The 22,888-nt window shown below is 44.4% G+C and overlaps 1 protein-coding gene across 3 annotated transcripts in view; it reads right to left on the bottom strand.

Moving 5' to 3' along the window:
* The window catches only part of KBTBD12 (kelch repeat and BTB domain containing 12), a 106,493-nt gene that overhangs the window by 77,921 nt on the left and 5,684 nt on the right, over positions 1-22,888 (bottom strand). For all 3 annotated transcript variants that reach the window (XM_066247272.1, XM_066247270.1, XM_066247273.1), the window contains exon 2: positions 1,199-2,376. In XM_066247272.1, coding sequence (XP_066103369.1) covers positions 1,199-2,268 — 1,070 coding nt within the window. In that variant the 5' untranslated portion in view covers positions 2,269-2,376. The remainder of the gene's footprint in view (positions 1-1,198; positions 2,377-22,888) is intronic.

Here is a 22,888-nt window from a genome sequence, read left to right on the forward strand (position 1 = left end):
GGATGAATGTGAAAAAGGGACTCTTTTTGTCCTAACTTCACTGTCCAGAAGAATTACTTTTTCTTTTTCTTTTTATTTTTTTCTGAAGTTGGAAATGGGGGGGGGGGCAGTCAGACTCCCGCATGCACCCAACCGGGATCCACCCGGCATGCCCACCAGGGGGCGATGCTCTGCCCATCTTGGGGCGTCGCTCTGCCGCAATCAGAGCCATTCTAGCACCTGAGGCAGAGGCCATAGAGCCATCCTCAGCGCCCGGACAAACTTTGCTCCAATGGAGCCTCGGCTGCGGGAGGGGAAGAGAGAGACACAGGAAGGAGAGGGGGAGGGGTGGAGAAGCAGAAGGGCACTTCTCCTGTGTGCCCTGGCGGGGAATCGAACCCGGGACTCCTGCACGCCAGGCTGACGCTCTACCGCTGAGCCAACCGGCCAGGGCTAGAAGAATTACTTTTTGACTGAAACATCTTCACAAACCCTGCTAAAGGAAACCAAGAGGAGAAGAATATTGAAAGAGAGCTTACTATCTAGTATATATTCTGTGTGCCTATTTATTATTTACCCAGTTAGAGTTAAGAGCTGAATACTCCCTGAATACTTGCCAAATGAATAGTAAACAAATATATGTGTTCTCACATACAAGACCCAGGTGATATGTTACTTCTTAGCAGACACCTTGTTACTCCTACAATTTTAGGACTGAAGCATTCCTACAGAGGTTGCAAAGATTTCATACTATTGGAGATTTGGGAGGAAACCACAAATTAAAGATACTAAATGAAAAGTGACAAATAATTAGTAATTTTTGTTTGAGAAAAATTAGTTACTACTCTGAAATGAGAACTAAAATAAATCAGTTCAAAGGAGTCGGTGATGATAAATTTTTCTTCTGGTTAAACAGTATTATATCAAGCTCTTCAAAAACAAAGCATATCGATAAATAAGGAAAGAATGAAAATACAGAATGGAATCACAACATACATACGTTTAACTAATGCAGATTCAACTATATGTTCTTAACAAAGGGAGAGAACAATGTTTTTGTGAATTTTCTGTATATGTAATATGTGTAATTAGAGTATAATTTTGACTACATGTAATTTAATATGTGATCACTTTTTCAGCAGTATTTTCTTTTACTGTTGCTAACGTCAAAGTCAAAGCAAGATAATTAAAACAAACCAATATAGTGCTAGATACAAACCTATAGATTTCAACGTTCTTGTTCTTTTGTCTGGAGAGTCTAGAGGCACTTGCTTCTCCAGCCACAATGATAGCGTTGTTTTCCATAACAACACCAGTACACACAGTTCCTAACCCCTCCCCATACTTGGGAGATGAGATAAAGTAGGTCTTCTGTGATGCAGGATCATAGCAAAAACTGGCATCCCCATAGTTCTTATGTCTTGACCTGATTCCTGAAGAATTATTGCCAATGCAAAGCAAAAGACTAGTTGTCTCCATGCCGTAACGAAGATTCAGGGGTTGTTGTTGGGGTGTCTTGAATGCTTTGAATGTGTTTTGAATTATGTCGATGCAATTTGCATCACATAGAAGCATTGTGTTTCTTTTTAGGGCTTGTCTTAAAAAAGAAGGGTTGATAAGTTCCAATCTAACTTGCTTCAAAAGTTCAACGAGATGCTCTTGGCGCAATTCTTGGCTATGATTCACCCATCTCAGAACTAGGTCCAGAATGCTCTCCTCTCTGGATATGTTAAGGTCATCTGATTTAATAAGTGTCAGAAACTGGTGCACTTCAATTTCTAGTATTTCTTCATGTAAGCTCACCTCAGCAAAATGCTGATATAAATATTTCTTGGCTTGATCAGCTAAATCTTCAGCTCCAATCTGCTTTGCAAAATAATAGATACCAACACAGTTGTAGGCATCCATGTGGTCCATCATATATTTTTGACACACACTGAAGACTTCTTCCATCTGCATAAAATAGGCAGCCATCGCTACAGTCTGCACATTGGCATTATTGATTTCCAAAGCTGCGCTGTACATGTAATTTAATATAACTGACACACTTTCTGCTGTGATATCATAAAGTACAACTTCTCTTTGAGTACATTCAAGCAGTCCACAGGTGAACATAGCTTTGAAATAAGGACTAAAAGCAGCCAGGACCAGTCTGTGGCAAGGAAATTTCTCCCCTTCTGCTATGAGTACTACATCGATCATTTCTGCTGATTCTTTCATGTTCTTAATTTTATTCAGTAAATTCAAGCTATGTTGGTATTTTTCTTTCCCTTCAATTTTGCACTCCATGATACACTCTCCAATGTTTCTAAGTCGTCTTTAAATTTAGTTTGATTCTTGAGGGGCTATTTGCATGTCTGATTACTCACAGAGCAATAGAGATGTCTTATAACATTCCTGAGGGAAAGAAAAGAAGCAGTTTTTCTCTGAAAAAAATTTCTCTATAATATTTAAAATGCAGCATTAGTTCTAAGAAGTAACTATAAATAAATATTATTCATCCCAAACAGAATAGTTTAACATTAAGATAACTAACCACTTTTTCGTATCTAAAAATAATGTCAATTGTATAACAGTAAATTTTTATATTTCTAATCAGCTGCAGAGATATTTCTAGGGAGGCAGAAAGTCCGCCCTCCCATGGTGAATAATGACAGAAATAATAAGATGGGTACATTTTGCAATTCCACTTCCAGTTACCAAACACAGCTTCCCTGCAGGCAGAGGATACAGAAGCATTAGGTAACGTTCTCTCTGACGAGATGCAACATCACCTAAAAACATATGTGCACCTCCCAAAAAACACACCCAAATGTTGAAATGGTCAGTTCACAAAATCACAACCTGTGGTTTGTCTTATAAAGAAAATCAAACATGTAGTATAGCTAAAAAAAATTACAATATGGAGTATAACTGAAAAAAAAAATAGTCTCCTAAAATTCTGGTCAAAATTTGAATTCAAAACAGTGGCTTTGGAAAGTTGACTTGAGACTTCATAATACTTGAAACTTACAGCTAAATCATCTTACACTTAGAAAATGACAAAAGTTATTCAGTCTCTCTCTCCTCCCTCCTTACCTAGTCTTCTCATTTTCCTTGCAGAGTAGCAGAAACTGCATCACTTCTTGACTTAAAAAGCACTAGTTTAGGCCCTGGCCAGTTGGCTCAGTGGTAGAGTGTCGGCCTGGCGTGCAGGAGTCCTGGGTTTGATTCCCGGCCAGGGCACACAGAAGAAGCGCCCATCTGCTTCTCCACCCCTCCCCCTCTCCTTCCTCTCTGTGTCTCTTTTCCCCTCTCGCAGCCGAGGCTCCATTGGAGCAAAGATGGCCCAGGCGCTGAGGATGGCTCTGAGGCCTCTGCCTCAGGCGCTAGGATGGCTCTGGATGCAACACAGCAACGCCCCAGAGGAGCAGAGCATCGCTCCCTGGTGGGCGTGCCAGGTGGATCCAGGTTGGGCGCATGTGGGAGTCTATCTGACTGCCTCTCCGTTTCCAGCTTCAGAAAAATGAAAAAAAAAAAAGTACTAGTTTAATTATTAAAAGTCTCTTTAAGCTAGTTAGCTCATCTTCATTTTCCATAGAGAAATAAAAATAGGCTGATTCAAGGAAATTAGCTGTTTTGATTTAATAAAGCACATTCCTAGAGTCAGAAACTTAATGTGAGGAAGGGCAATCTCAAGTCTCTGTCACCCCTTCTAGTTTGTACTTGGCTGTAAATTGCATAAAATAAGAGTAAACATTAATGGTAGAAAAGTCAGAACTAGGAGGGTAAAAAAAAAGAAGAAACCTGATAATTTCAACAAGGTGAAAACAAAATTTGTCAGTTTTAAAGGTTATATATTTTCCAAATCTCTGTGATCCTGTAAAGCATTAGAAATCTAATGTCTCAATAAGGAATGGCATTTTTTTTTCAGTGCTAAATGGAAGTTCTTTTCAGGAAACAAGTGTTAAGCATGATAGACATGTTTAATTACATAATGGCATACATGTAATACCTACAAAAAAGGAATTATAACAACTAGTCAATCTTAGAACTTGTATACTTGAAATACAAATAAAACCCTTCTTGACAGATTTTCTGGCATTAATAGCTCAGTTTTATTTCAATAAAAGCTTAAGACTTTCTTTAAAAGGGTTTGCAGATTAAAAGTGAAACTTTGCTTTTTTTTTTTAGAATTTATTTTTTACAGAGAATCCAATTACAGGCTAAGAGTTTATTATGTTGCTGAACTCTTCTACATACCTTATGACCATCTCAAATCATATGTAGGGTTACATTATATGTAAACACATCTATCAACTTTACAGATGATAGTTGTTATGAGGAAGGAAGGGCAGGGTCCCTCTTCCCTGAAAAGGAGGAAAGAGCAGAATGCAGGGCGGAGCCAGCAGGAGTAACTGAGTCAGCCAGTGATAGATTAACTGCATCTCATAGTTCTGTAAATGGGTGCTTAGAGCTGCTTGCAATACAAAACAAAAATAGCAGGGATCTGTATGTAACTATGACCAGTGATCTGGAAACCTCTTCCCCCTGCTGATCCCACTGAAACTTTCCCTCTCCTCTGAGTCCTGGGAAAACTTGAACACAGGAATCATGTGCCCATTGCTTAGATACTGTAAAGGTTATATAACCTGTAAGAAAATCAACTTCGAGGAGCCTGTATTTTGGAGCTACAAGCCCCACGTGCTCTGCCAGCTTTAATAAATTCTCTTCCTTCATTGATTAAGTTATCTGAGTGTCTGACCTCCATCGGGTCACTTCCTGCTACAGATTTTGGTGAATTGGCTGGGAAGCAAGCAGGAAAGACATCCACGTTTGGCAGACTTTGGGTACCCCACTGGGGAGCCCCCAAACTGTCCAGTATAAGCGCCCGCTGAGTGTGCAACCAAGAATTTTCCCATGTGGACACCTCACAGGGCAGAAAGGGGAACTCCCATCTGTTGGTCCTAGCAAGATTTAGATAAAGAAAGAATGGGAACAAGGGTGCATCTGAAGCACGGTAAGGCATACCTGGCCAGAGTGAAATCCTGTCCTACTGGGAAGAAGGGAGAACTGATCATCCTCCAGAGAGTCACTAATCGCCCTCCAGCTCTCCATAGAAAGACACTGGGAGAAGGATCCAGCTCTCTCCCACAGGGTCAAAGCGAGTGTTGGGTCCACGGTTCCATAGGGCGCCTCATATGGCTAAGAGGCAGAATTGCATGCTGATGGTTTATATCAGCCCGCCATAAGCCAAGAGGGCCTGCCATTCCCATGAGGGGAGTGGCCAGTGATGGACTGAAGCGAGGGGCATCCCTCCAAGTTTCCCCTACCCTTCCCCAAGTCCTTTGTGTGGCGTGACTGTTGTCTGTCATGGGAGGTATGGGAGGTTCACAGGAAAAACCCACTCCCCTTTAGCCACGACGGTCAAGAATTTTAAGAAAGGGTTCTCAGGGGATTAAGAGGTTACTATGTCCCTAGGGAAATGGAGGACCTTGTCTGAAGTAGAGTGGCCAACTTTTGGGGTAGAATGGCCAGCAGAAGGACAAGTCTGTTGAACAGAAGGTGTGGCAGGTAGTCACTAGAGACCCAGGCCACCCAAACCAGTTTCCCTACATAGACACTTGGCTCACACTAGTTCTGCACCCGCCCACACGGCTTAGAGGTCAGGCTTCTAGAGTATTTATAGCAAAGTGTTCCACCAGACCCAGAGAGCCACTGAAGCAGCCAAAGCCAGAAATTTTAACCCCTAGTGAGCCAGAAAAAGCAGAAACTCTGGCTCCTCCACCTTACTTGCCAGTAAGGCTCTCCTGTCCATGCCCAACTCTCTGTCCATCCCAGAGACTGCCACTGACTCAGCCCATCTTCATCAGATTTATCAAGTCCCAGGATAAGCTCGCCTGAGCCCAAGCTGGAGGTGACTCCCACTGCTCTGCTAGACTCAGGCCCAGTCTCTCCTCCCCTGGATGGGAGATTATGCTCAAAAACAATGTCTGGTATGCAGATGCCTCTGAGAGAAGTAGGAAACACAGTGATAAATGAGCAGGGGAATATAGTAGAACAACGGGTGCTGGTATATCAACCTTTCACCACCGCCAACCTCCTCAATTGGAAGCACCACACTCCCTCTTATACAGAAAAGCCTCAGGCCCTAATAGATCTCATGCAATCCATATTCCAGACCCACAGTCCTACATGGGCAGATTGCCATCAATTGCTCCTCACTCTGTTCAACACAGAAGAAAGATGCCAGATAATGCAGGTGGCAACTAAATGGCTAGAGGAGAATGCTCCTGAGGAACACCAGAATGTTCAGGAATTTGCAAGGGTCCAGATGCCAGGAGAGGATCCTAAGTGGGACAGGAATGAAGAAGAGGACTTGAGATGGCTCAGGAAATATACAGAGGCTCTCCTCCAAAGCCAATGGAAGGGAGGCCAGAAGGCCAATATCAATAAGGTGGCAGAGGCTTTGCAGAGGAAGGATGAAAATCCAGGTGACTTTTATGAGAGATTGTGTGAGACCTACAGAATCAATATCCCTTTTGATCCAGAGAGTCAAGAGAACCAAAGAATGGTTAACATGAGCTTTGTCAGCCAGAGTGCAGGAGATATAAAAGAGAAGCTCCAGAAATTTGAAGGCTTTGCAGAAATGAACACATCTCAACTCCTAGAAGTAGCCAATAAAGTCTATGTGAGTAGGGAGACTGCAAGCAGAAAGGAAGATGAGCGCCAAATGCAGAAAGAGGCAGAGTTCATAGCTGCTGCCCTCCAGCAGAAGGGCAAAGGAAAATCTCCCTTATTTGAAAACGGATAGAAGACAGGGAAGGGCAAGAAAGGGAAGTCAGGTAGGACTCCCTTGCGATGTGATCAGTGTGCCATCTGTCGGGGAACCTGTCATTGGAAAAATGTATGTCCCAACCGGGACAAGAGGGAGGGGTGCTTGCCAGTCGCCTCCTAAGGGGAAGATACCTCGTTCACTATAGCTGGGGAGTCCCTCTTGGACTGAGGGCGACCCGACTCAGGGGTCCCCATTGAGTCTATAGTCCATGTGGAGGTAGGGGGCCAGCAGATGGACTTTCTGATTGATACAGGGGCTGAACACTCAGGGGTGACCTGGCTGGTGGCACCACTCTCCACCCGTAGAGTGGACATTATAGGAGCTACAGGAACACAGGCCGAACAGGTGTTCTGTCTGCCCAGACCCCATAAATGTACAATAAGAGGTTATCAAGTTATGTATCAGTTTTTATACAAGCTTGACTGTCCAGTGCTCTTGTTGGGACACGATCTGCTGAGCAAATTAAGTGCTACTACAGCTAGCGCTCGACTTGCGACCATGATTGGTTCCGACAGACCGGTCGTAACACGATTTGGTTGTAAGTTGAGTAGGCTATATGTACAGTACTGTGATATGATGTTATAAAAATCTTTAAGTCACATTTTATCATAATTTTCTTTCATTATTGTTATATATCATCATTATCTTTGTTCATTTTATGGCATTTGTGTCATTTCTATGCTATTTTGTTTCTTATTTTTACATTTGTCAGGTTTAAGTAAAACACTGCATTACCAGTACAACTGGTTTAATATTTGCAAAGACAATTTCCTCTTGGTAGACATCTTGGGAGGGGTTTGATGAAAAATATCCAAGACCACAAAATACAAATTGCTGTACTGAGTCTGAGATAACAGTTGAAATGGTGCACGCAGAGATGGTAGTGCTGCCGGAAGCTGGTCCACACTGTTGTATGCTCAGCTGGGCAACGCTTGTGCTGCCAGACACAGAGCAGTTGTGGCTAGTGATTGTGGTCATAAAGTCGAATGGTCATAAGTTGCATAGGTCGTAAGTCAATCAATATTTGTATACCTTTTGCTGACAGTGGCTGGTTGGACTTACAGGTGCCTAAGCCTAGGCTTGTTCTAACTATAACCAACCCCAGAAGGAGGAGTGGAAGATTTTTGCTACCAAATCTGAAAAGCTGCCAAGCCAAAAACTAATTCAAAAATACCCCAAAGTCTGGGCTAAAAAAACTCCCCAGGGCTGGTAATAAACCAAGTGCCAGTATGGATAGAGTTAAAGCCTGGGGCACTGCCTGTCAGCTGGAAACAATACCTGATTTCTAGGGAGGCCTTAGAGGGAATCCAGGTGCATTTATGAAGGCTTAAGGAGCATGGCATTTTTATCCTGTGCCAGTCACCCTGAAATACTCCTTTTCTCCCTGTCAGAAAACCGGGAACCAATGATTATCGGCCAGTACAGGACTTGAGGGTCAGAAATGAGGCAGCAGTGACTCTGCACCCAACAGTATCAAATCCTTACACACTCCTAAGCTTCCTCCCTGCTCAAGTCTTATGGTTCACTTGCTTGGACTTAAAAGATGCCTTCTTTAGTATAAGACTGGCTCCTGAAAGCCAGGAACTGTTTGCCTTCCAACGGGAGGACCCGGCTACAGGGGCAAAGGTGCAGTACACCTGGACTAGGCTCCCACAAGGGTTCAAGAATTCTCCCATCATCCTTGAGGAAGCCCTCACTTGGGACCTCCAGAGGTTTCTGGCACAGGACATTGGATGTGTCCTCCTTCAGTACGTCAATGACCTGTTGCTAGGTTATGAAACTCTCCAAAGATGTGCTCAAGGAATGGATGAGCTTCTATGTCATCTAGAGAAGAATGGATGCAAGGTCTCGAAGAAGAAGGCTCAGATCTGCCAAAGGCAAGTAAAATACTTGGGTTTCAACCTTCAACAGGGGGAAAGGAGGCTAGGAATAGAATGGAAACAACCCAGTTATGTTATTCAGAACATCCCAGTCCCCACCATGAGGAGACAAGTTAGAGAGTTTCTGGGCACAGCAGGATTCTGCCATTTGTGGATCTCCAACTTTGCAGTACTGTCCAAACCCCTCTATGAAGTCACAAAGAGGGGAGAAAAAGAGCCCATGGACTGGGGGCTGGAACAGGACTGTGCCTTTCAGACTCTTAAAAAGGAATTACAAGTTGCCCCAGTGCTAGCTCTTCCTAACCTAGCAAAACCTTTTGTGCTGTATGTCTCAGAGAGGAGAAAGACAGCAGTGGGTATATTAACCCAGGATTTGGGGTCATGGCCTAGACCAATAGCCTACCTCTCCAAGCAACTAGACGAGGTTGCAAAAAGCTGGCCACGATGTTTAAGAGCCTTAGCAGCCACTGCCATGCTGGTACAAGAGGCTGACAAACTAACTTTAGGACAAGACCTAAAAGTGCAGGTGGCACATGCAGTAGTGACTCTGCTGAACGCCAAAGGACATCACTAGCTCACTAATGCGTGCCTCACTAAGTACCAGAGTTTATTATGTGAAAACCCAAGACTAGTAATAGAGATGTGTACCACTCTAAATCCAGCAACACTGCTCCTAGTGAATGGGAAAAGCCATAGCTCAATTGCATAGAAGTGCTTGATGCACTAATCTCCGGCCAGCTGGACTTGCTAGATCAGCCCCTAAGGGAGCCCGACTGGGAGCTGTATGTGGATGGAAGCAGTTCAGTCAACTCAAGGGGAGAAAGGCAGGCGGGGTATGCAGTAGTGACTCTAACAGAGACTACAGAGGTGCAGCCTCTACCTCAAGACAGTTCTGCTCAGAGGTCAGAACTGATTGCCCTGACTGGAACCTTAGAGCTCAGTGAAAGAAAAAGAGTGAATATTTACAGATTCCCGTTTTGCCTTTCTCAGTCTCCAAGTATATGGGGCAATTTACAGAGAGAGAGAGGACTCTCAACTGCTGGGGGAAAAGATCTTAAATATCCAGGAGAAAGTCTCCAGCTGCTGGAAGCAGTCTGGAAGCCAAAACAAGTAGCAGTGATCCACTGCCGGGGACACCAGAAGGGAGGAACAGTAGAAGCCCAGGGAACTGCCAGAGCAGATGAGAGGCGAAGAGGGCTGCTACCCTGCCCTACCACAAGGGTGCTATAGCCCCTCTCATCCCGTGGGCCCCGGTACTTGCACCCAGATATTCTGAGGGAGAGAAAAGGTGGACAGAGAGAGAAGGGGCCAAATAATTAAAGGACGGCTGGATGCAACTGCCAGATGGTAGAATTGTCATCCCCTACCTGCCGGGGGCAACAATAGTCCAGGCTTTGCATCTGGGACAAGAAAAGACAGAAAAACTGCTAGGGAGATATTTCTATAGCCCTCTCTTGGCAACCTTAGCCAAGAAAATCAGTCTGCTCTGCTCAACCTGATGTCAGGATAATGCGAAACAAGGACCTTCAGTGCCCTCCTCCCCGCCCCCAGTATTCAGTCCTACAGGTCAGCCCCCTTTGAGGCACCAAGGTGCCCAAAAGTCAAGGTTACCAGTACCTGTTGGTGTTAGAATGCATGTACTCCGGATATGTAGAAGCTTACCCCACCCGGACTGAAAAAGCTAGAGAAGTAACAAGGACGTTACTCAGAGAAGTTTTCCAAGGTTTGGACTGCCACTTTGGATAGGCTCCGACAATGGCTTAGCCTTTGTGGCTAAGGTAGTACAAGGAACAGCTTAAGCATTAGACATCACCTGGAAGCTTCATGCAGCAAACAGTCCTCTGGCTCGAGAAAGGTAGAATGCATGAATAGGGCTCTGAAGATAAGGCTTAGCAAATTATGTCAGGAAACAGGTCTCAAATAGGTACAGGCTTTGCCTCTAATATTGTTTAAGGTTCAGTGCACCCCTTCCAAGAACACCAGGTATTCACCTTATAAGATATTATACAATAGGCCTCCCCCAATATTATGTAGTTTTCCAGGGACACCTCAAGAATTAGGAGAAACAGAACTACATAGGCAATTAGAAGCTTTAGGCAAGGTGGCCGGCACCATATCTAACTGGGTACTAGACAGGGCTACGATCAGTTTACCCCTGTCCATTCTTTTTCCCCAGGAAACCAGGTGTGGGTCAAAGATTAGAATTGAGCTTTCCTCCGACCCACGTGGAAGGGACTTTACACTGTGATCCTGACCACTCCCACTGCTGCCAAGTAGAAGGCATACCTGCCTGGATTCATCACAGATGGCTGAAGCCTGCAGCCCAGTGGTGATGCCCTCAGGGACAGCAGTGACTGACCCTGCCAATCCTTTTAAGTTGACTCTGAGAAGGACAACATGCCCTGTTCCAGCCACAAACCGGGAGCTGACTGGTCCATGTATTACCGAAGCCTAAGGAACCTCGCTGTGGGGTTCCTTATAATTGGACTCTAGAGAGGAAGAAGAACCAGGGCAGAAGACTGTGAACTGTGTAACCATATCACCAAGGAAGGCCTAAAGGTCTCCACCACCTTGCTTTTCTGTAGCTTCTATGAATGTAAGGGAACTCAGAAGGGGACCTGTACCTATAATCAGACTCAATATTCATTGTGTGACCCAGGGGATAACCAGCCCAATATCTGTTATGATCCCACAGATCCTCCTACTCCAACAATATTTGAAGTAAAAATAGCAGCAGGAGGATGGGGGAAATGGACTGACAACAGCCCAGACCAAAGTTAAAGGAAACCCAGTCAAGTTACACTGAGGTTTGATGCATGTGCGGCCATAAGCCAGGCACCATGTGATGAAGGCAGGACCCGTGGGTTCTCAGCTGGGAGAGAAGCTACAGGGTAGAGGAAAAGTATATATGCTCACCCAGTTTCACCTGTGAAACCAGCTGTGTATATTGGTCATGTGTCTTATGGGCAACCTGGGAAAAAGATAGTTCCAAGAAAAAGGAAGTATACCTGAGAAAAGGAACAACCCTGTCAAACTGCACTAGCCATGGGCGCAATCCCTTAGAGCTAGTTATAAGCAATCTTCTGGATCCCTGCTGGAGGAAAAATGAGGCATTAACCCTTGGCATTACTGGACCTGGCCTAGACCCCTATGCTTAGCTCATCATCCAAGGCTAGATACAGGACCACCGGTTTGAGCCTTCCAAGTATCTAAGTCTTTTTATGAAGAAGTAATTAGACCCCTACCACCACTCTCACCAACGACTAAGAACCTGTTCCTCAGGATGGCTGAGGGAATGTCCCATTCCCTAAATGTCACCTCTTGCTACATATGTGGGAAACTCTAGCGGGGGACAGATGGCTGCAGGAAGCAAAGGAACTGGTTCCCACTGAGGCTAGGCCAAATGTAATGACCCCCCCGCCCCTCTGATGACAGCCAATGGGTTTTAAAACACGCTATCATAGGGCAATACTGCTTAGCCAGAGGAGGAGGAGATCTGACTGAATGAGTTGGGGAACTGACTTGCCTTGGGCAACGGTATTATAAGGCCACCTCCAAGCAAAGTATGTGGTGGGGAAACCTGATGGAGAGAAATCCGTTGGCCAAATTTCCCGAGCTGACTAGAGCCTGGCAGGACCCAGGCAAGGCCAGGGGCTGGATAGCACCACGTGGAGTTTACCAGATCTGTGGAAACAGGGCTTCTACCCGTCTTCCCAAGAACTGGGAAGGAAGCTGTATAATAGGTACGATAAAGCCTTTCTTTTTCCTCTTGCCTCTAAAAACAGGGGAACTGCTTGCCTACCCAGCTCCACAGCCCTCACAATGGGTAAGAAGAGAACTCTAGATTGGAGACTGGAAAGATGATGAGTGGCCCCCAGAGTGAATAATCCAATACTATGGACATGCCACCTGGGCAGATGATGGATCTTGGGGGTACCACACCCCCATTTATATATTGAACCAGATTATCCAATCGCAGGCAGTTTTAGAAATCATTACCAATGAGACTAGGAGATCCTTAATCCTCCTTGCACATCAGCAAACTCAGATGAGAGACACCATCTACCAAAACAGATTGGCACTAGACTATCTGTTAGCAGCAGAAGGAGGGGTGTGTGGGAAATTCAATCTCATTAATTGTTGCCTGCAAACAGATGAACAGGGCCAGGCAGTTGAAGACCTTGTCAAGAAGATAACAAAATGGGCACACGTGCCCATGGAAGTCTGGCATGGATGGAACCCCAGTAGCCTTCTGGGGGGATGGTTCTCAGCCTTCGGTGGGTTTAAAACCCTAAGAGGAGCAGTCTTACTACTCTTAGGAATGAGTCTGATAGGTCCGTGTCTGTTGTTACTGTTAATGAACAGCATAAGGAACATGATAGAGGTCACAGTACAGCCACGAACCACAGCCTATGTATACTTTACCCACCATTATCAGACCTTTCCCCAGGGGTCAGATGAAGAATGTGAGACTCCAGCATAAAAGAAATTCTGAAGTCTCAAACGGGGAAATGAGAAAGGAGGGGCAGGCCCCCTCTTCCCTGAAAAGAAGGAAATAAGAAGAATGCAGGGGAGGGGAGCCAGTGGGAGTAATTGGAGTCAGCCAGTGATAGATTAACTGCATCTCATAGTTCTGTAAATGGGTACTTACAGCCCCTTGCAATACAAAACAAAAATAGCAGGATCTGTATGTAACTATGACCAGTGATCTGGAAACCCCTTCCCCCTGCTGATCCCACTGAAACTTTCCCTCCCCTCTCCTTGAGTCCTGGGAAACCTTGAACAGAGGAATCATGTGCGCATTGCTTAGATACTGTAAAGGTATATAACTTGTAAGAAAATCAACTTCGGGGAGCCCGTGTTTAGGAGCTACAAACTCCATGTGCTCCACCAGCTTTAAAAAATTCTCGCCCTGGCCGGTTGGCTCAGCGGTAGAGCGTTGGCCTGGTGTGCAGGAGTTCTAGGTTCAACTCCTGGCCAGGGCACACAGGAGAAGCGCCCATCTCCACCCCTCCCCCTCTCCTTCCTCTCTGTCTCTCTCTTCCCCTCCCGCAGCCAAGGCTCTATTGGAGCAAAGTTTGCCCGGGCGCTGAGGATGGTTCTATGGCCTCTGCCTCAGGTGCTAGAATGGCTCTGGTTGTGGCAGAGCAACGCCCCAGATGGGCAGAGCATCGCCCTCTGGTGGGCATGCCGGGTGGATCCCGGTCGGGCACATGCAGGAGTCTGTCTGACTGCCTCCCTGTTTCCAGCTTCGGAAAAATGGGGGAAAAAAAATTCTCCTTCATCATTAAGCTATTTGAGAGTCTTACCTCCATTGGGTCGCTTCCTGCTACAGTTACTTGAAGTTGAAAAGCGTAAAAGCTTTCTTATAAGGAAATAAATGTTTAAACATTTTTAATATTGTACTGTTATATACAAATTCCTCAAATGATATCAATTTTAGTAATGTTGGAAGGCTTCCAGATACAATCACTAGATTTAACATGCTGCGGATAATTCACTCATTAGTTCAAATGTCGATCTTGATGTTGGTAGAACAGAAATGAGATGCTGAGGATCCAAACGTTATGACCAAAATTCTAGTATTTCATACCCTTAAGGCAGTGGTGATTCAAATAATTTAACAACCAGTTCTCTGCCCTAATGACTGTTTTAAGTATACAAAAATAATATACTAAAAGGTAGTTTATTATTTCATGCATTCAATACTTAAATAAGAATAAAAAAGGTACACCAAACTAGATTATGTTATAAGAAATATTTTAAAAATATTAACAATAAAAATATTAAATAACACCTGACAAAAAACAATAAAACTGTTATTTAAAATATTTCCATATTGCTTCTCTATTGACGTCCTCACTTGCAATTATTTTCACCTATGGACGGAATGAACATTACTATTATTGCAGGAATCAAAGGAGGAGAAAAACATCCAGACAACTTGAGGAAGGAAGTAGGATTTAGTTAGCTGGCAGAGCTGCGTGACCCTAACAGAGTCAACAAAACACAAGCTCCCCAAAGTTAAAGATTTCTCACATCTTATATTCTTTTACAGCTTTAGCTTTCACATGACAAATGCCTGATTTTTATGACTTCTTTGTTTGCAGGCCTACGTGACTTTCGTGTCTCCAGTTGGGGAAGGGGAGAGGAGGCTCGAGGGTCTGTCGTTGACTTATTACTTATTCTTCTCTCTGGAGCTGCAAGTTCATTTCAAGGAACTGATAACAAGCAAGGTCTACAGCAGTGATCTGTTATTTTTCAAACATTTTATCTGCCTTTGCTCCTCAGTCCTGAGCACTGACTGAGGTCACGGGCTGGAGCGTGAGACCCTAGACATTGCAGGCCCCCTCTCCTCTGTATTCTTCTGGTTTCTCCTCCCTCATTCCCCCCCCCCTTTTGAGGCCTCCAGAACTTTTTATTATACTGGAGTCTCACCTTATTATTATTTTTTTCTGAACAAACCTCCTTTAACCTGCACACATTTTCTGTAACTTACACAAATCTTTAACTTTTATGAAGTTTCTTTACTATTTTTATATAACTAGCTTTTACAAAAACTTACTTTTTTCTTTACCTTGTAAAATTACTTCTATACCTTATATCTCCTATTATTAACACTATACAATTCCTCTCTAATTAATCAGAATTCTTCATTTCTAAAAACCTTAACCTTCAGTGAGGACTAAGTTAGTAATAAGCAATCCTCTTTTAAAATATACTTCTTTTTGGAGATGTCCTTTTCCTAAGTAGCCTATCGAACACATGATCAATATTCACAGGTTATTCTACAGTGGTAGCTATGAGCACATACATACTTTTCATTTACTATGTATCTTCTCTCTTAGCTGAGGAACCTAAACCCCTTTCTGTATTACTCATAGAAGTATATGTATTAAACCCTAAGATGACTTGTTCTGGCTTTCCTTTGACCCTAGTTTCCCTCCCTCCCCAAAGTCTAATTATAAGGGGCACCACGGCGAGGTTCCTCAGGCTTTGGTCATACGTGGACCAGTCAGCTTCTGGTTATAGCTGGAGCAGGGCATGTTGTCCTTCTCAGGGTCAACTTACAATGATTGGTAGGGTCAGTCTCTGCTGTCTATGAAGGTGTCCCCGCTGGGGCTGCAGGTTTCAACCAGCTGTGGTGAATCCAGGCGGGTATGCCTTCTATCTTGGCAACAGTGGGAGTGGTCAAGATCACAGTGTAGGGTCTCTTCTACCTGGGTCAGAGGGGACCTGGATTCTAATCCTTGACTTATACTTGGTTTCTTTGAGAAAAAAAAATGGACAGGGGCAAACTAACTGACCGTAGCCCTATCTAACAATCACTTGGATATGGCACCCATCATCTTGCCTAAAGCTTCTAATTGCCTATGTAGTTCTGTTTCTCCTAATTCTTGAGAAGTCCCTGGAAAACTGCATACTATTGGGAGAGGCTTATTGTATAATACCTTATAAGGTGAAAGCCTTAACTTTAGAGTCCTATTTATATGTTCTACCTTTCCTAAACTCTGTGGTCTCTATGCTGTATGAAGCTTTCAGGTGATGCCCAATGCTTGAGCTGTTCTTGGTACTACCTTAGCTACAAAGGCTGGGCCATTGTCAGAGCCTATTTGAAGTGGCAGTCCAAACCTTGAAATGACTTCTCTGAGTGGTGCCTTTGTTACTTCTCTGGCTTTTTCAGTCTGGGTGGGATAGGCTTCTACCTATCCTGCCTTCTGGTGTCCTTGGCAGTGGATTACTGCTATCTGTTTTAGCTTCTAGACTGCTTCCAGCAGCTGGAGAATTTTTCATGGATATTTGAGGTCCTTTCCCCTGGCTGTTAGAAGCCCTCTTTCCTTATATATGGCTCTATAGACTTGCAAAGTAAGAAAGGCAAAGCAGGAATCAGTAAAAAACATTCACTTTATTTCCTTTACTGAGCCCTAGGGCCCGAGTCAGAGTAATCAGTTCTACCCACTGAGCAGAAGTTCCTTGGGACAGAGGCCATGCCAACGCTGTCTCTGTAAAGTCACTACTGCATACCCTGCTTGCCTTTCCCCTCATGAGTTGACAGAGCTGCTTCTATCTACATAGAGCTCCTAATCTAGGTCTCTTATGGGTTGATCTATTCTAACAGGTCTGGCTGGCTGGCTCTCCCTCCTCTACTGGAGGCACTGTTTCCAGGTTTAAAGTGGTACACACCTCTATTGCTAGCCTTGGGTTTTTACAGAGTAAACTCTGGTAGTTGGTGAGACAGGCATCCGTGAGCCAATGATGCTCTCCTGTACTCAAAACAAAGCTACTACTGTATGAGGCACCTGTACCTCTAAGCCCTGTCCCACAGTCAACCAGTCTGCCTCTTGTGCCAACACCGTTGCAGCTGTCAAGGCCCCAAGGATGGTTTCTAGCCCCCAGCAACTCCATCCAGCTGTCTGGAGAGGCAAGCCACCAAGTCCAGACCACGACCTCAGGTCCTGGGTTAATACACCCACTGCTGACTTGCTCCTCTCTGAGACATACAGCACAAAATGTTTCGCTAGGTTAGGAAGACCTAGTGCTGGGGCCACTTGTAATTCCTTTTCAAGAGTCTGAAAAGCACAGTCCTGTTCTGGCCCCCAGTCCATGGGCTCTTTCCCCTTTTGAGACTTCAAGGAGGGGTTTGGCTAACACTGTAAAGTTGGGTATTCACAGATGACAGAATCCTACTGTACCTAGGAACTCCTCACTTCCTCTCTCCCTGCTGCAGAATAAATTTTAAGTATTTTACTTGCCTTTTGCAGACCTGGGCCTTCTTCTTCAATACCTTGTCGCAATAGCTCATCCATTCCTTGGGCACATCCTCGGAGAGTCTCATGACCCAGCAACAGGTCATCTACGTACCGAAGGAGGACACACCCAATGTCCTGTGTAGGAAACCTCTGGAGGTCTAGAGTGAGGGCCTCCCCAAAGATGACAGGGGAGTTCTTGGACCCTTGCGGGAGCCTAGTCTAAGTGTACTGTCCCTTTGCCCCTGTAGCCAGGTCCTCCTAGTGAAAGGCAAACAGCTCCCAGCCTCTAGGATTCAGTCTTGTACTAAAAAGGCATCTGTACTTCAGGCCCTGTCTTTGAGCACAGCCTCCCAGGTCGGGGAGGAAGCCTGCACCTGTTCCAGCGGGGCGGTGAGAGGTGCCTCCCGCCTAGGTGAGCGTATGCTGAGGTTTGACAGACCTGGCGATGACGGGCCTGAGTGAGTAGCAGACGCTGGAGTGGACAGGGAGCCGGGTGTGGAAGGGTGGGAGAGAGCCGGCGTGAAAGTGGGAGAGTCAGAGCTTCTGCTTCTTCTGGTTCACTAGGAGTTAAAATTTCTGGCTTCAGCTGCTGCAGGCTCTCTGGGTCTGTTGGAATGCTTCCTTGCCTTCGCTATTAATACTGTAAAGGCCTGACCTCTAAGCTAAGTAGGAGGGTGCAAAACTAGTGTAAGACCAGCGTGTATGTAGGGAAACTGATTGGGGTGGCCTGGATCTCTAGTGACGACCTGCTACGCTTTCTCTTTCCCTGCTAACACGGCTTCTTTCTAGCACTCTGCATTCGCTCCCTATCTCTTTCTCTTCTCAAAACTTTCTGGCACGAAAACCTCTCCCCTAATGCAAACCACGAGCAAGGAAACACAAAAAATCATATCCTACAAACCTACTTGACTAACGTTCCACCCCTTCTGCTCGCTTTGCTGTCTACACTACAGGCATTCCTGTGCAAGGAATGAGGTACATTATACAAACAAATTACAGTAACAGTACAAATGATACAATTTTAACAGTTACAATGGTGCCCTTTACAATGTCTCTCTAAGCAGTTTGCCCACAGCGCACAATGTCCTTGGAGCTTCTCTCCAACTGGATGAAAAGCTTCCGGGTGCAGGGGGCTTCTAACAGAGCCCCCCCATCCCCGCCCCATCTGCACACCTTCTGTACAACAGACTTTACTTAAGCTTCCTTCTGCTGGCTATCTTATCCCAAAAGTGGGCTATTCTAGTTCACCCAAGGTCCTTAACTTCCCTGGGGACATAGTAACCCTGTAATCAATCCCCTGAGAACCCTTTCTTACAATTCCTGACCATCGTGGCTAAGGGAGTGGGTTTCCCGCGAACTTCCTATGCCTCCTGTGACAGACAACAATCATGCCACACAAATGAATTGGGGAAGGATAGGGGAAATTTGGAGGGGATGCTACTCACTTCGGCCCTGTGGGAGAGAGTCGGAACCCTCTCCTGGTGTCCGTCTTATTTACTCCGCACTTACTCTTTTTCACACAATTTCCCACACACCAGTGGAGGGTGATGAGTCACCACTCCTAACCCGAGCCCATGGGGCCTGTTCCCCACACCTGTGGAAGGGGATGCAGTCACCACTCCTAACCTGAACCCATGGGGCCCAATGGGCTGGAGTGTGAGACCCTACCAAGGGTCCCCAAACTTTTACACAGGGAGCCAGTTCACTGTCCCTCAGACCGTTGGAGGGCCGCCACATACAGTGCTCCTCTCACTGACCACCAATGAAAGAGGTGCCCCTTCCGAAGTGCAGCGGGGGCGGATAAATGGCCTCAGGGGGCCCGCATGCGGGCTGCGGGCTGTAGTTTGGAGACGCCTGCTTGCAGGCCCCCTCTCCTCTGTATTCTTCTGGTTTCCCCTCCCTCATTATGGGCACTTAGAGTAGGCTGTTGCACTGATGCATGTTAAAAATGAGTAAGAAATGTAAATTTGCGATTTCTATGTTGGGCAGCTGCCCAGGCACCCACCGTAGAGAGGACCCTGATTACCAATGCCACTTTAACAACCGGTTCACTGAACTCAACAAAAAATTAGGTATCCGTTCTGCTGAACCAGCGTGAACCAACTGAATCCCACCACTGCCTTAAGGCAGGAATCAAACCATCCTTGTCAAACTTTTTGGAATAGGGTTATTTTATTAAAAACACAGGTGGCATTAATTTCAAAGAACAGTTAAGAATAAAATAATAGCTATCACATTTTGGGTTTGTTTTCTTTTTTTTTTTTTTTTAGCTAGAAATGGGGAGAGACAGTCAGACAGACTCCCGCATGTGCCCGACCGGGATCCATCCAGCACGCCCACCAGGGGCGAAGCTCTGCCCACCAGGGGGCGATGCTCTGCCCCTCCGGGGCGTCGCTCTGCCGCAACCAGAGCCACTCTAGCGCCTGGGGCAGAGGCCAAGGAGCCATCTCCAGCGCCCGGGCCATCTTTTTGCTCCAATGGAGCCTTGGCTGCAGGAGGGGAAGAGAGAGACAGAGAGGAAGGAGGGGGGGTGGTGGAGAGGCAAATGGGTGCTTCTCCTATGTGCCCTGGCCGGGAATCGAACCCGGGTCCCCTGCACGCCAGGCCGACGCTCTACTGCTGAGCCAACCGGCCAGGGCTTGTGTTTGTTTTCTTATAAACACATTGTATATAATATCTCATAAACAACTTTATAATGGACAGTGTTGGGTTTCCCCCAGCATCCAACCTGCCTTCACTTGGTAAAATTGGGTGGGATTGCCTCCAATTGCCCTCCCTCACGACTATGACTGGTTCAGGGAGGGGTGTGAGATCCGAGACTGACCTAATCAGAGTGAAGCTCAGGTCTCTAGCACAATGATTGGTGATGCCCATGTGTTATACAGATGAAAGGTCTGGGACTGCTGCAGGCGTGTTGCCATAAGACAGAATGAGGGCAATATGGAAAAGCAGCAGAGAATGCAGAGCAATGGAGTTTGAAATGTTCCTATTATCAGTATTTTTCAGTTTTGAGGGACAAAACATACCTTTGTTGTTTAAGCTCGTTTGAATTGAGATTGCTGGTATTGGCACTCAACAGTCCTTATGAGTATATGTAGCATATGTAAAAATATTAAGAAAAGGTTGCCTAAAGCAATTACATATTTTATAAAATTTTACTTCTGTAATGTTATATTTCCTATTATTAAACTGTCAAGTAAAAGAACCATAGAAACTGCTACTTATCCTCATTTCTCCTTGATAGAAGGCAACAATCAATAAAACATTCTTCTGAATTTACCTCTTCCACATCTGCCATTGTAATGCAGAATAGCCATAGACAGTAAACAAACAAACGAGTGTGACTGTATGCCAACAAAATGTTTTATGGATATTGAAACTTGAATGTCAGATATTTTCACACCATGAAAAAATTTTTTTTCATAAAAAAACATTTAAAATTATAAAATTCTTTCCTAGTTCATGAAATATATACAAAATAGGCAGCAGGTCAATGACTCCTGCTCTACTGCTAGAAATAAATCCATTTTCTAGATTATGAGTAAGACAATATCCTACCCAGGTATCTAATCTCCACTTTTCTACTTAAATCCAACTAAAGAGTTTTGAGAAGGAGACCAGTTAGGTATCTATTTTAAAAAGATCATCTGGGCCCTGGCTGGTTGGCTCAGTGGGAGAGTGTTGGCTCGGCATGTGAATGTCCTGGCTTCGATTCCCGGCCAGGGCACACAGGAGAAGAGCCCATCTGCTTCTCCACCCTTCCCTATCTCCCTTCTCTCTGTCTCTCTCTTCTCTTCCTGCAGCTAAGGCTCCATTGGAGCAAAGTTGGCCCGTGTGCTGAGGATGCCTCCATGGCCTCTGCCTCAGGCACTAGAATGGCTCTGGTTACAGCAGAGTGGCACCCCAGATGGGCAGAGTATCACCCCCTAGTGGGCATGCTGGGTGAATCCCAGTCAGGCACATGAGAAAGTCTGTCTCTCTGCCTTCCCCGCTTCTCACTTCAGAAAAATACACACAAAAAAATCATCTGGTGTCTCCATGGTTTCCAAATATATCAATTTCTTGAAATAATGCTTTATTTGAAGGCAGCTTCTCTACTCTGAACATTGGCTCCAACAACAACAAAACGCTTTAAAAAAAATAATTGTTTCAAACATTCCAAGAAAACATTTATGAATTTTTAAGAATTGTTAAGTATCCCTTTCTTCCAACTGCCTTTATACAACTCCTGAAGGCTATTCTCATTGTTATGAGTTGATAGGCAAAATAAATTTACTGATGAAAATCCTGAAAAATACTTAGGTGGTTAAATTAGCCACCATTACTTCAAAACACATTTTCAGTATTGTACTTTGTGCAGATAAGGTGCAGAGGAGATACTGACATGCACATGGGGGCTTAAACATGAGATTGTCCTGGGTTTGACTCTCAGTTTAGTCACTTGCTATAGTCCTAAAATCATTTAACCTTTATAATCCTTGTTTCTTCATCTGCAAAGTGAGAATAATGCACATAAATAATGAGACTGAGCATCCAACAGAAATTATTGTTAGTTTGCAGTGGTGCAGCATAGTGTAGCTCAGAGGTTAGAACAGAGGCTTTGGCTTGGGTTACTGAGGCCTACGTTTGAATCTTTGTGGTAACATGAGCAAGTTTCTTAGCATCTTTGATTTTTCTCAACTGAGATTAGTTTTGAGAATTAGATAAGAAGAGATGGGATAATTAAATAAGGCCATGCATGTACACAACATGTAATATTCTTGGTAAAATTTGTAAAGCTGAGGCAGGATACCTGTTCAAATCATTTTCAAAGAACAATAATGTTTGGGTTCATATACAAACTGCCTGTAGGTACAGATTCAGCTCATAAATGAAAGAGACGACAGCAACACTTCTTTAATGACGGCATAAAGGGCATTCTCCATTCATCAGCAAAACAAAATTGTACAAATGTTTTCAATGATATCAATAGAATGTTATTCTCTGCTCCAATTTATTGAAGACTGAACTGGTGCATTTATAGTAATAATCCCATAATAATGGAAAAAAAAAACCAAGTAGCAAAGATAAATACAAATCACAAGAATAAAGCCTAATTACTTTGCAAATCCAAAATGCAGTTATACTTACGTCTAGTATAGTTATCTCTGAGAAATGGACTGCTATACATTTTAATGTGGCATAAAAATGTTAATGTACTTAAACTGCCAATGTTTTGCTTTTGCAATGTTTAATTTTATAATCTTTACATTACCTTTACAGTTGCTACTTTTTCTAAAACACAATTAACATGAATATGTCTCCATGTTTTGCTCAAGTTAAAAGTAGTTTAAATTCATAGTAGCACTTTTCTGTAAACTTGAAATATCAAAATGAAAAGTTAAAAAATTATATATTCTTTAAGGATACATACAACTACCGTGAGACATAAAGAAATGAAGGGTAATTATAAACGTCAAATT

The sequence above is a fragment of the Saccopteryx bilineata genome, chromosome 11 (assembly GCF_036850765.1).
Source record: "Saccopteryx bilineata isolate mSacBil1 chromosome 11, mSacBil1_pri_phased_curated, whole genome shotgun sequence".
Classification (NCBI taxonomy): domain Eukaryota; kingdom Metazoa; phylum Chordata; class Mammalia; order Chiroptera; family Emballonuridae; genus Saccopteryx; species Saccopteryx bilineata.